This window comes from Anas acuta, chromosome 2 (assembly GCF_963932015.1).
Source record: "Anas acuta chromosome 2, bAnaAcu1.1, whole genome shotgun sequence".
Lineage (NCBI taxonomy): Eukaryota > Metazoa > Chordata > Aves > Anseriformes > Anatidae > Anas > Anas acuta.
In genome coordinates, this window is record NC_088980.1 from 71,210,898 (window position 1) to 71,224,070 (window position 13,173).

At 37.7% G+C, this 13,173-nt stretch overlaps 1 protein-coding gene across 1 annotated transcript in view; it reads right to left on the bottom strand.

The window, feature by feature from the left end:
* MYO10 (myosin X) overlaps positions 1 to 13,173 on the bottom strand; it is a 162,486-nt gene that overhangs the window by 58,805 nt on the left and 90,508 nt on the right. The window contains exons 6-18 of the mRNA XM_068670841.1: positions 11,748 to 11,872; positions 10,679 to 10,692; positions 10,469 to 10,553; positions 9,720 to 9,823; positions 6,816 to 6,945; positions 5,785 to 5,903; positions 5,056 to 5,202; positions 4,780 to 4,880; positions 4,476 to 4,542; positions 2,787 to 2,879; positions 1,994 to 2,062; positions 1,725 to 1,807; positions 273 to 381 (exon numbers count right to left, since the gene is read on the bottom strand). Coding sequence (XP_068526942.1) covers positions 273 to 381; positions 1,725 to 1,807; positions 1,994 to 2,062; positions 2,787 to 2,879; positions 4,476 to 4,542; positions 4,780 to 4,880; positions 5,056 to 5,202; positions 5,785 to 5,903; positions 6,816 to 6,945; positions 9,720 to 9,823; positions 10,469 to 10,553; positions 10,679 to 10,692; positions 11,748 to 11,872 — 1,246 coding nt within the window. The remainder of the gene's footprint in view (positions 1 to 272; positions 382 to 1,724; positions 1,808 to 1,993; positions 2,063 to 2,786; positions 2,880 to 4,475; positions 4,543 to 4,779; positions 4,881 to 5,055; positions 5,203 to 5,784; positions 5,904 to 6,815; positions 6,946 to 9,719; positions 9,824 to 10,468; positions 10,554 to 10,678; positions 10,693 to 11,747; positions 11,873 to 13,173) is intronic.

A 13,173-nucleotide genomic window follows, 5' to 3' on the forward strand; every position in this document is an offset into this window, starting at 1 on the left:
AGAGACCAGCTTCATGGCAGAGCTTTAAAATAAGGACAAGTAAGCAAATGGAAAGCAACAGGAGTTTTGTGTGGATGGTGTGATGTGAACTTTGGCTTCTGCTTGAAACTAACTAGTATGCCCGCTCAGTTGATTAGTAAGTGCAGTTTCATAGACGAGACAGTATTATTTTGATGCTTAATTTTCACCTGTTTTGGTCCACGATTTTCTTTAGTGAACAGAGTTTATCTGTCACTGATTAGCTACAGAGCAGAGACGACAAAATAACTAACCTTGAACTGTAGACTGACAGTGGGTTTTCGGTGCTTGCTTCCACATTTAAGAGTGTCTTGATTGTTGCGACTTGAAACATGTTCAAATAGATCATAGATGAAATCAAGACTGAAACAGAAAGGAGAAATAAAATCTTTAAAGTATACAGAGCACACAGTGTACCGCCACAGAATGCAGAGTAAACTCTGTCCCTCAGAAATCCTCCATGCAAATTTTCTCCATAACTTTAATTTTCTCCATAACTTTAACTACAGACTTTGACTTTGCAGAATTTACTCAGGGGAGCAAAACCAAAAATAACCAAAATGTAACAAAGAGGTTTTTTCCTCTCCCTTGCTAACACGCCATCAGGGAAATGCAGTGTGAAGAATCTTTACTCCGTTTTACTCCACTCACTCAACCAAAACTCCAGCTGACTGTAATGGGAACTGTACCTGAATAAACGAAATTTCCATTTTGTTTTGTACCACAACACAAAACAGCTACCCACGTGAGCCTCATTTTCAGATGCTAGCTGTATAGGCTGTTTTTCACACTATCACTAGTATCCTTCTCCTATCACTTCTACATAAATACTGATCTTTTAACTTAAATGGAATTACTCCAGCAGTTAAATGGAGTTACTCTAAAACTAGGTCCTGCAGCTTTAACTTACTACTTAAACCTACATACATCACTTAACAGATGCCATGTCAGATACATCATGAAAATAGAACAAGCAACATACAGAGAGAAATACTCATTAATAGTTTCACCTGCACAGAACAGGTTAAGGGATTTACAAGCAAACAACTCCCATAGCAAAGCAGGATGACTGGATGGGCTAGGGCAGCAGCCAAGAACACAGACAACCTGGGCTCAGTTCCCTCCTCTCTGTGAACCCCCATGCACCCTGAGTCTCAGTCATATGCTTACAGAAAGGCCTATGTGGTCCTGCTCCAGCTTACAAGGTACTGTAAGAATTGTGAGACCTTACACAACAGGATGACAGGAGGCATGTAAGTACAAATGACATTCAAGAGCAGACTCTTTATAGAAACTCTTCCCTTTAAGCCTTTACTAATAATTTGCACTGTGGTAGGTCCTGAACACTAAGCTTTCAACCAAATTAGGAAATGCCAGAAATACAAGCAGATAGAGCTGTATGTGAAATGAAACACCATGCATGTATGCTGCCTGCGTGGCACCCCATAATAGTGGGAAACCATCATCAGCCTTCAGTTTCCTTACTCACAAGGTAGTAAGCTACTGTCTCCTGGAGTGAATGGCAATTTGACGGGAAAACCTGCCTTAGTGAGAATATGCTTAAAGGCACCTCTGATATTTCTTTGCTCATTTCAACTCTGTCAAGGTCTGATGCTATTAACATTTAACATACTCGAACCTCGGCAGAATTAGGAAATATGACACCTCTTACCATGATGTCCTAAACAAAAATCTTGGAAATGTACCTGCTTTCACGTAGCAAGTTCAGGAGATCATCTCTGAAAGTATCTCTGTTCTTCTCCAAGATCCCCCGGACATCATACTGGACCTAGCAGGAAACAGAGCTGATTCAAACACCAAGCCCAGCAGTTGAGCACCTCTCACAATGGTGGTACTGTAAAAAGCGCTGAGGGACCAGAGTGCTTTAGTTAATTTTGAGCAGCCTCAGGGTAAAATTAAGCTAATGAAAATTCTGTTTGGAATAATTTCAGCAAAGAAAAGAACAGAAAATTACCTCCCCAGCATAGTGTTTCACTCCAAAATTGTGAGCAGCAACTCGTGGTTTTACGTAAAAAGGATTGTTCTAATTGAAGGAAAAAGAAAAGAGAAAAATATCTGAGGGGCCAGGGAGTAGAATAATACAAAGGGTCACATTATCCTCTCAACCCAGACTTGAACAAACCATTGTCTTCCTGCAAACTCCCCAGAAGATTAGTACTCCAAAAGCAAACAATCAACTTATAACAGTAATAGGATTTGTTAGTCTGGACTACTTTAAATGCAATAATAACAGATTGATAGTATCTACAAAGACATTATGCTAAAGCTGAAACCATCTGGCAAACCCTTCTATTAAAGGCATCTCAGAAAGGACGGTTCTGTCTTAAATTGGCAGTTACAAAGATCAGCAGATATATGCTTGCATCACCAAAATTCTTGAAAATATTTCTAGGATTACAAATAAAGGTAATGCTGTTCTGTACAGAGGGAACAGCAACACTTTGGAAAATCACATCAAGGTGAATACTTCATTAAATCAAGGGAAATTGAAAATCTAAGTAATCTAAGTTACTGTGGTTGTCAGAGCTCTAAGAGCTGAATTTGACCTGTTCACCAACATGAAACTTGACCTAGACAGTAACAAGGATTTGTTTTCCCTGGTAACTGACTCAAGTTCTGAAAGCAAGTAGGATCATGTCCATAGCATCCTCTGCAACTATATGTTGTGTATTTGAACCATGCATTTCTACAGAAGCAAAAAGGCCCTTCATAATTTTCCCAGAATACATCAGCAAGACATCACATACAGCATGCTGGATGTTCAACTTCTCCAGTAAGGTAGAGTCAGTAGCTTGAGGAAAATGGCTCTCTTCATTGATGAGTGCCAGAAGGCCAAGTTTCTATAACAATGAAAACAGGCAGAAGATGAGTTAGTGCACAGATGAACACCAATCTTGTCCCTAGTTTGGAAAAATCACAATGTTCTTGAAGGTATTGTTTGCAGAGAAACGCAAAGCCATGACTACGTGACTAAAAACCCACTCTCCTAGAAGCCTGCAATCCTGTTTTCCTAGCTATACTCCTTCTGAAACATACAGCATACAATATGCAGGCAAAACAAAGAAATAGAAGCTACTGAAAGAAGCCACAATCTTCTTCATGTAGGGAGTTCTTAGGTGCATACAGTGATTCTGCCTCAGAATACAGCTCCAGCCTGCCTTAAAGTCTCCAATGATCAGCAACTTGGAGCTCCCCAAGCCTTTCAACAACTTTCCTTCCGTGAATTTATCTACTTACTTGATGAACCCATAAGGACTTCTGGCATGCACAGTGCCCAGGGGCACAACAAAGGATGTACAGTTTAACTATGCATGGCATAAAACAGAACCTCCCTTTGTTTTGCATATGCCTCTTCATAATTTCCTTTGATGTTCCCTACTTTTTGTATTAGAATAGGTGGCAAACAAAGTAAGCTACCCTGCAGTTAATTAATGTGTCCAGCAAACTTCAGGTTGATACAGCCTCTCAGAGAAACACAGTTCTCCAGGTGCACATTTTAATAATTCACTTCCTCTTAGCCTAGAGCAGCCTCTGCCAAATTCCACTGTCCTGATGGCAGTCACATCCTGACACTTGCATCCTCTGCCTACCACCATGGAGTTTCTGTGATTACCTGAACTCAAAAAGCCATGCAAAGATAAATTCATGTAGTCCTCTTGCTTTGCTGGCAGAAGTGAACACATGAAAACTGTTTGTAACTTAGGCTTTTTCATCCAGCCAGAGAGCATCCAGTCATTTCTAGGCAGTGAACTTGGGTCTCACCTGCCCCTCACTGCTAATATTCTGATCAATAATTACGAAGAAACTTCACAATCTTTTACATGTCTCTTTAGTACAAATCAGAACACACACCAAATTATGGATGAAGCAAAAACTGTCAGGCAACAAATAAAGTTTACCCACAACCCAGAAAAAGTAATTATGACAGAAAGACATGGTCATTCTTTTTGTCCTGTCCCATCCCCCTCCCGCCACCTTATCAGCCTTCTCTTTAGCCTTGCAGAAGTAAAACTTTTTTTTTTTTTACTTGCAAAGTAGAAATTATCTTGCATGTTACACTTTAAATGTGGACTTTATAGTGTTAAGTTTATATTTTTTTCTTTACTATAGCAATGAATATTAGTGTAATTAATAGGAAGAAAAAAAACAGGAAGGAAAGCTTCATGACTAAAGACAGACTCACTACTCTTTTAAATAATTTCCAGATATTCCTTTTGTATATAATCACACACTGTTAAAAGTTACAAGGAAAGATATGCATATTGAGCTTACAATATAATCTAGAATATGTCCATGCATGAAAATGATCATATTAAAAGATCACTACTCAAACATGCAAGAGCTATCATCTACTCTTTTATGTCAGCAGTGTTTTAGAAACACATTACGCGAGAAAAAGATCTAGAAATTGGTACTGATTCCAAATACTTTATTACCTTTTCAATAAGGTCCAAACACTCTCCGTTGTCTGTCCAGTCAATATCCTCCCAAACTAGTCCTTCCCTAAGGAAAATAAGGAGAGCCTTTTTATTGACAACTACAAAGAAAAGATTTTAAATATACAAATGGGAGGAGCTGATGCGTTTGTCTTGCAAATTACTGTGAAATCAGCTTGCTTTTAAAAAATACATAGAGACAGAGTAAGATACTTTCAAAGGAAGCTAAGGTAGCTGGTAATGCAAATTTCAAGTGAATATTTATATTTTCAAAATTCTTTCAAATTTCACCTGGAACCCTTACCTGCTGTATTCCAGTTGTTCCAAGGAAAAGATGTGCTTATTGAAATACTCCTGGAGCTTTTCATTTGCATAGTTAATATTGAACTGTTCAAAACGGTTTACCTAAAAAGGGAAGACGTTTTCAAAAATGTATACATTCAAAGCATTTTACTTTGCAAGTAATGAACTGATTGAAGTTATAACAAATTTAATATGTTCCAGTGAAGATGGCAAAGCTATGTAGAACAACGAAGCATCAATATCAGACAGTTCATCTGAACAAATTTTTGAAATCTACCTCAAAGTTTTCGAATCCAAATATGTCCAAAATTCCAATGGACTTGAAGTCCTCTTTGCTTTTGATTCTGCTGTTGATTTTCTTAATGACCCAAGCAAAACACTGAGAATAAAGTGCCATAGCCATAGAATCTCGGCTATCGATTGCCTGCAATGAAAATAACACACAACATACCAATCACCAGTGTAACTGAGAACTTTAACAGTGTAAGTTATAACAGCTGTATACTTACGTGGCTTTAAAATTACATTTTAAAACTAAAGCATTCAAAGATTAGAAAATTACAGACAAACTGGGGATGAAGAAAATAAAAGGGTAGGTAGTAACAATGTAATATTCCCCCTTCCACTGGTAAGCATATTTCGATGTACACCTTTTTCTAATCCCCTTGTAAACCTAATTATTTTTAATGAAAGTTTTCACAAATGCCTACATAACACAAATGTCAAACAAGGAAAACTGTCAGCCTGCATGATTAGAAATTGGAAAAAACGTTAAGCAATCAGACTAATAATTACAACAGCCAAGCTACCAGCCCTGGCCAGAATGACCGAATGGGATCTACAGAGATTCCTAGAAGTCCAATTATACTTTTCCAAAACAAAAACTACATAACATTTTTGATGGCAACTTTGATGTATGAGCAGCCAAAGATTTAACTAGTGAAGTGAAGACTGAGCCAGATATTGACCAGACCAGGGAAATATGTTAAAACATGGATGGCTTTACCTGTTGTATACTAAGAGGTGTTAGGATTTCTTCTCCCCTGAGTATCATTGACCTCTGTGTCAATGCTTCAGTTAGCTGTGTGGAGTCTAACCCCAGTAGTTCAGCAGATCTACCCAGAGCTGGCAAAAGAGACAAATATGTCCTTGAATATATAAGGTCGTGGAATTCGTTTTTTGATATTATTATGTCAATCAGCATTTAAGATGCTTCTAATCATCTAATATTCTTAGAACCTATGATGGGAATTAGAGATCAAAAGACAGCTAGAATTTCTAGAGTTTTTTTCTGTTGCTACCAAGAAAGCACAGTATCACAGATATGCACAATTGAAGGAAGTCAGCAGTGGAGATTCATCACAATTAAGTCACATTTTTTTCCTCTTAATGCTACATATCAAGGATTCGAACAATCTGCTGCTTACTCCAACATATTTTTGCAGATACAAAAAGTAAATCACCATACAGATGAATGTGTTTAAGCTTTCCTTGGGATAATGAAAACCAGCATGTTTTTTTTCTTACATGCATATTTTAATTTGCTGTAATGCAGTATATAAAACAGGACATAATGCTATTTTTTATTGCCATATACAAACAAATATTTAAAATATTCAGAAGCCTAGTCTTTACACATACCAGCACATGCTTTCACGTTTGTAACTGAAGTATAGAAAGTTCTAAACAAAATATACCTTCAGTGGAGGTATCAGTTAAGGAACATACTTTTCACTTAAGTTTGATCAATTTGAGATTATTTCAAACAAAGAATTAAAATAAAATGGAATTTCACTACTATTAATGGAATAAATACATGTTCAAGGTCTTTCCTAATTAAGATCTAGCATCCAGCAACAAAGACTAATTTGCTTCACCTGTTGAAAAGCAAAAAATAAAACTTAAATCAAAATTTACAAGTGCTAAAAAGCAAAAATACCTTTTCAGTGTTTGTCTTTGCTATGGTCGGATCTACTAGCAATGAATATAAGATTACAAGAGATATTTACATGCTACAAGGAAGCACAGCCTTCTCACCTGTTTTAAAGGACACCTGTGCCCCTCCAGCAGTGATGAACTCAACATTTCCCAGATGCAAAATGCCAGCCAACAGCCTCAAAACTTCTCGCACTTCCTCCTTGCTGAACTGCATCACTTCCATTGCAGTCTGGAATGACATGTGGACTTCTTAAATAAAACACACACTGACTCAAAAAGGGGGACAAGCACAAACCCACCACGTTGTCAGGCCCTTGCAATGCAAGTCAGTACCAACAGAAGACTAGCAGGAGTTAATTCCTGTGGCTTCAACCCAAATTGAATGCATTTTAGGACATTCTGAGGACAACTTGGAACACACAGGTATTAGTCTGGTCTTAAGAAATCTCTTTTTGATACTATAAGGATGATGTTATTTGCTTTCAAATTCTTCACTAAAACTACACGAACACTGAGATGCCCTACTGAGTTGTGTATTAGACAATTTCAGTGATTTTAATTGATAAATGATAACCTTCTCTGTGTTTTTACCAAATTTTGCCAATTAGCCTTGCAGGTAACAAAGCATGTGGAAGGAAACACTGCAATGTGTAAGATTTGTTTGTTTGTTTCTCAGCCATGGAGATCTCGGAGGAGGTCTTCTATGGCATATTCTGGGCCAGCCATGAAGCCCAAATACAGATCTTACCAGCATGGTCTGAAATGTTACAGTAAAACTGCGAAAGAAAAGCAGATTTATATAAAATGCATTGAAATTATGAGTTACCAATATGGCAATGATCAAGGCTCAACTACGTAACAAGAACAGCAAATCTCTATTTAAAGAAATATTGAGAGAAATATCCACTGTTCTCTGACATAGAAGGGGTGACTATATACCTTTGGAAATTACCAAAACTTGGGTATAGTATGCTTCTGTCTGAGACCAGATCATAGCTTTATACCCTTGCAGTTAAGGTGCATCATGTTATGGTCACTGCAAGTAGACACCCGACACACTTTAACTTTCATAAATCGTAAGTTACAAACAGAAAACTTCAGACCCATCCTGCAAACAAAAGTGCAGAGGCTGAAGGTTTATTTTGTTTAGAAGACCTTTCAAAACAGAGCTCTAAAAAAATGCAGCAACGCTATGAATTCATCTCCATGCTCACTTTGCAAGTCTTCCTCACTGTCTTCTACATAAAGACAAAGGAAAGAAAGAATGTCTGAAGCACAGGGATTTGAGAATCATCTTGCTTCCAGGAAAGCATCAATAAAAGAAAGCAGGGGGGAGGGCATAAAAGAAGTTTTACCTAAGTAACATTTCTGGAACTTAAATTGCAATCAACATACAGAAAGGGGATGAACATAATAGAAAAAGACAGGTAAGTGCAAACTACAGGGTTTCTGCCCACCTCCCACTCCACGTAAGCGGCTGGGCAGCCTCACCGTGTGCATGAAGCGTGTCCACATTTTGGACAGCACACAAACTTCACCTGCCAACTTGATTTCATACTCTGCCTACCCCTTGGATGATTAGTACAAATGAAATGTCATGCTAATCTACTTAAGCTATGTGGCTATAATTTAAATAAATTACCAACTTTTTCAACAGCCTCCCCCCCCAGAATAGGAAGTTTTACACTGAAAGTAACTGCTGCATCAAATACATATTTATTTTTTCAATTTGGCAAAGAGATTAAATAGCAAAGTGAATATAATTTGGTGAAGGGCATTAAAGTGTTTATTTCTATTGATTTTTAAATTCTGCTGTGAATAACCCTAGCAAGTTGGTAAGCAATTAGGAATTATCCTAACAGTCAGTGTACTTTAATTGCTGTAGCTAATTGCTGACATTAGTATAAAGCTGTTCAGATAAAATCTCCATCAAGACTTGTTTTTTAAACTGTGTTTACATTTTGCTCATCTCTATTCTGTATATTACTGCATTCAACTGGATTTCTCAACTGCAGCTGAAAGAATCATAGAAGCCCACGTGCGTCACTCTCCACAAACTGCACTGCAGCGTCAGTCCAGCAGGCACTACACCATCCATACAAAGCTTTAGAATGAAAAGACAGTGGAAGCAGACACGCCTGCAATGTAAAACAATCTGCTAAAACAAACCATTCTCTACACAAGAGGCAGGCTATTTCCAGTTGCTTTATGTTATGACGTTTTCATGCGAACAATCTCATATAAATAAGAGACATAAAATAAGCCTTTTTATATAAACATAACTGGCCATTTCAGTATAGATATAGTGGCTCTATTTATACTGGAGAAAGGCAAAGGAGGGAAAGCAAATATACTACTTTATTTTGTGATTTATTTATTTTTTTATGATGAAGAGCAAAGAGCAACCCTGTTGTTGGAGTATGTTTGGAATGAGTCAGGTTTAAAGGCAGGACACCAGAACGTGCTTCCTGTGCACACCTATGCTTTATGATGTTTTATTTCAGATACAGGCTATGCTGACAAAGGGACTACAGTTTATGTTTTCTTCATGACATGCTTTTCCAGTGGGGCATATGGATGGTTTTGGTACAAAAACCATATAGATGGGTAGGTTCCCTAAACTCCTGTAAATATTCCTACAGCTGGGCATGTAGGGAAGTGTAAAGGCATGTAAATGCTTTACTATCTTCTTATCTGATACTCTTCTCATTCCAAAATTTAATCATTTCACTTAATTATCATCCATTGCAAAAAAAATAGAATAAACAAAAAATCAAACACTGGAGGTGTGACATGACACATGTTCATGGTAACAGTGGTGCGTTACGAGAAACAAGTCCCTGTCAGCTTAGTGCCTCTATGGGAGAGCTCCACACAGAGCCAGAATGTCAGAGGGAAACACACGTAAGTATAGGAAGGCTTTGTCTCCTGCTCTATCAACAGGCCCCAGGCATCCACTCCTCTGATGTTTTTAAAGCATAAGGAATTAGTGAAACAACTCACAATGACTTCTTTGAAAGAATCCTTGTCATTGATTGTCTTATCCGCTATACATCCAGACTGATTCAGGTAGTGGTAGTTCTCCGGTACAGATAAGTAAAAAGCATCTGATGAGGGGTGAGAAGAGGAGGAATGAAAAAAAAAATCCACAGATTAATATGTCAGAGCTACATAGTTCACAATTCATCTTCTCAGAAATTATGACAATGTAGTGAACAACATTTTATACTAAAATTAAACATGGTGTTTTATTTTGCTTTGTTTAGCTGTACAATGGAGATAATTCTATTTTTTAGCATGCAAAGACAGCAGGCCCAAAGGGAGATACTGAGACAGCTTTAGGCAAATCTGCACATATACAAATGTCATTTCTTTTGTTCAGTAGATTTATTCTTTATGAGAGAGGATTAGAGGAACCAGAATTCTTCCCTTTGTTGCTGTGGAGTTATTTAGTACCAGCAAAAATATTCAGCTTGAACATGGTGAAGCATGTTTGTCCCCGAGTAATTTTCCCAGGGCCACAGAAGAAGCTGTTAGAAAAATGACCCACAGCTTGGTGACGTTCTTCAACTAAGCAGGTTACTTTATCAGGCAGAGCTCAAATTCATGCCCAGTGAATTCCAGCTGAATAAATAATCCATTTTGCTGCTTGGCTTATTGAGTTTCTGCAGTTATATTCTCTGCTGCTGTCACTGTGGCTGACTGCTAACAGAAAGCCACTACAGTTATGTGACTTAAGCTTTGCCACTCACCTTTCTCTCTTTCTTCTACCCCTGCCAGCAGAGCATAGAATATATGATAATTTCTTTCCCCAGGGTTTTGTCTTACTACGCGGTTCTGTCAAAGTAAAAAATAGTTTCTATTTAAACAGCCATTTTCAAGAACGTTTTTTTAAAAAAAAAAATCTTCATACACAAAGAAAACAAACTAAATTAACTGAGCACGAACAAATATGAACTTACTTTTTCCAATAAATCTATAGCCAAGAACAAAAGCTCCAGTCAAGGAATAAAACAAAAAGCAATTAACAAACAAGCTATTTTTAATTTTAATTCTTTCATTTGAGACAGTAGGAAGAGTATCATGGTCTTTTCTTTCTACATGCTTTTTACCATAGTAAGATTAATATAGTAGCAACAATGGTAATACTAGGACAGTTGCAATATCAATGTGTTCCCAAAACTCCTCCTCCCCCCATCCCATCAAAACTGGGCTTGTATTTTCCTGCATTTTAAACAGCATCTGCTTTCCTTTACTTTGTCTTTTATCTAAAGCTTGGGAGCAGCCTTAAGGATGAAATTTGTTCCACTGCAAAAGCAACTTATGTTCAAAATACTACGCAGGATTTCAGAAGGTGAAGCCACCGGTATATTTCCCCCAAACAGAGTGGCAAGATGTAAAAAATTTCTACATTGGTTACTCCAGGTACTATTTTGAGACTGCAAGTGGAGTCCACAATCAACCTGTCTATTCAGCTGTGTCTTCATCTATACACCTTCCCATCCCCTGGCTGTATTCCTCATCCTCACACCTCTGGTGGAGCTGGCTCATAGTCTAATTTTCCAAATGCAGGACAAATTTAAGGACTTGACCCACCCACCCTCACACTGCAGAAACTCAGCAGCTCTTCTCCTTCAAGTACTTTTCCAGTAACTTGAGAAATTTATCTTCAGCTATAATGAATGAGGGAAATAGATGACAACTGAAGTTGTTCCCAAGAACTAAGGCTCTGTTAGCTCACTACTTAGGAGCGTGCATGTGAACCACTCTCACCAGCAGCAGTACAAAATTCTGGTCCTCTGAGAGTATACACATCCTGCTCTAGCACAAATGCATGTTTGCACAAACACATGAAGGATTTGGTGTTATTTCTTCTTTTTCCCAACATAAATCAGGTCAACTTAACTGTATGTTTCAGAATAGGGTAAAAGGACAGAAAAGAGTACGTGCAACTTCACTCTCAGCCCTCCACAGAGGAGGTGCATATACAGGCTACCCGCAAACACAAGACAAATCACCAAACAAGGATACAATCTATAATTCTTCCTCCCTGAATGTTTCCTTTCTGACAGATGTTCAGCTGAATAAACTTCCCAAAGCGACTTGAGTTGTTGTTGTAAACAGTCTTCGCATTGCCAAAAGCCTCCATAATTGGACTGTGAAAATACGGAAGAATGACAGAAGTGTTAAAGCGTGACCAGAATGCTGATAGCTTCACAGGGACTGGTGAATGGGATAGCACTTGGTAAAGCCTACTTCTGACACCCTCCTCAGCCATAATCTACATCCTCAGTATTACTCTCAATTTATTAACAACAGACATCTCAATTTTCTATCAAGATATGCAAGTAATAAGGAACAAGAAGACTGATAATCCTAAACTACTCAGCAGCTTGATCTGTAACTGTGAAAAGGCACAAGCAATTATCATTATAGTACTCAAATCATAGAAACAAGAAATCTGAGTGCATGCGGATTGCTATACAGATTTAGGGAAAATAGTCCTTGTCCTAAGGCACTTAAAAAACCACCAAGATACAGCAGATTAAAAGATTAAAAAAAAATGAAGCATGATAAACAAAGGTAATAGCGTCTCAAACTGTCTGTTTTTTAAATAGCTTAGAATCATGTGTTATTTCATTTGAGCACTGATTGCTTTTTACTCTTGTGTAGAAAGTCCACCTTATCTGATGCATTTATTCATGTGTCTTATCAGTTCTCCTTATTCTCCCTTTAGCACTTGCACACTTTATCCTTACTGTTCTGAATATTGTTCTTCCTTATCCGCAGGCTATACAAACCAATAGTTTCTTCCTCCCATTACCCATTTTCCTCCGTGAGTATCTGAATTCAGCTACAAATAAAAATGAAAGCCACTACTAAATAGTCCTTCTCAAAACCATGAATCTTTTTGCTTCATCCCACTGTGCTCGCATTTCTCTAGAGCATCCAGATGCTCAGTCAAGTATAAGTTATTTAATTAATTACTACTCCATCAGCAGTACAGACAACTCCTATAAAAACTAGTGAGCATGCATCATATTGCACATGTAGAGGGACCATCTCTAAACTGTTTCTCAGTGATTCAGTCTTTTCCTAAAAGTGAGATCAAGCAATACCAGCAATAATTTGCACAAACCTACATTAGGAAGAAAGCAAGGTTAATTTATTCATTAATGGTTTTCAGAGCAATAAAAGGCATATATACAGGGGTTTCAAAGTAGCAAAATACTCTCCAGTCCTTCAAAACTGTCTGAAGTGCCTGGAGACCATCGAGCAATTTCCAACCAACCAATTTTCTGTTAAACTTACCACACCTTAATAGGTTTCGTGTGAAACAGCAATAGGGCCTCTGGCACAAAACAAAACCAAAATTGTGTTTTTCCATTAACCCAGGTTTGAAGTACTTTCATCTTCTAAGACTGTCTCACCTCTGTTAACAGACCCTTTGTCCAAC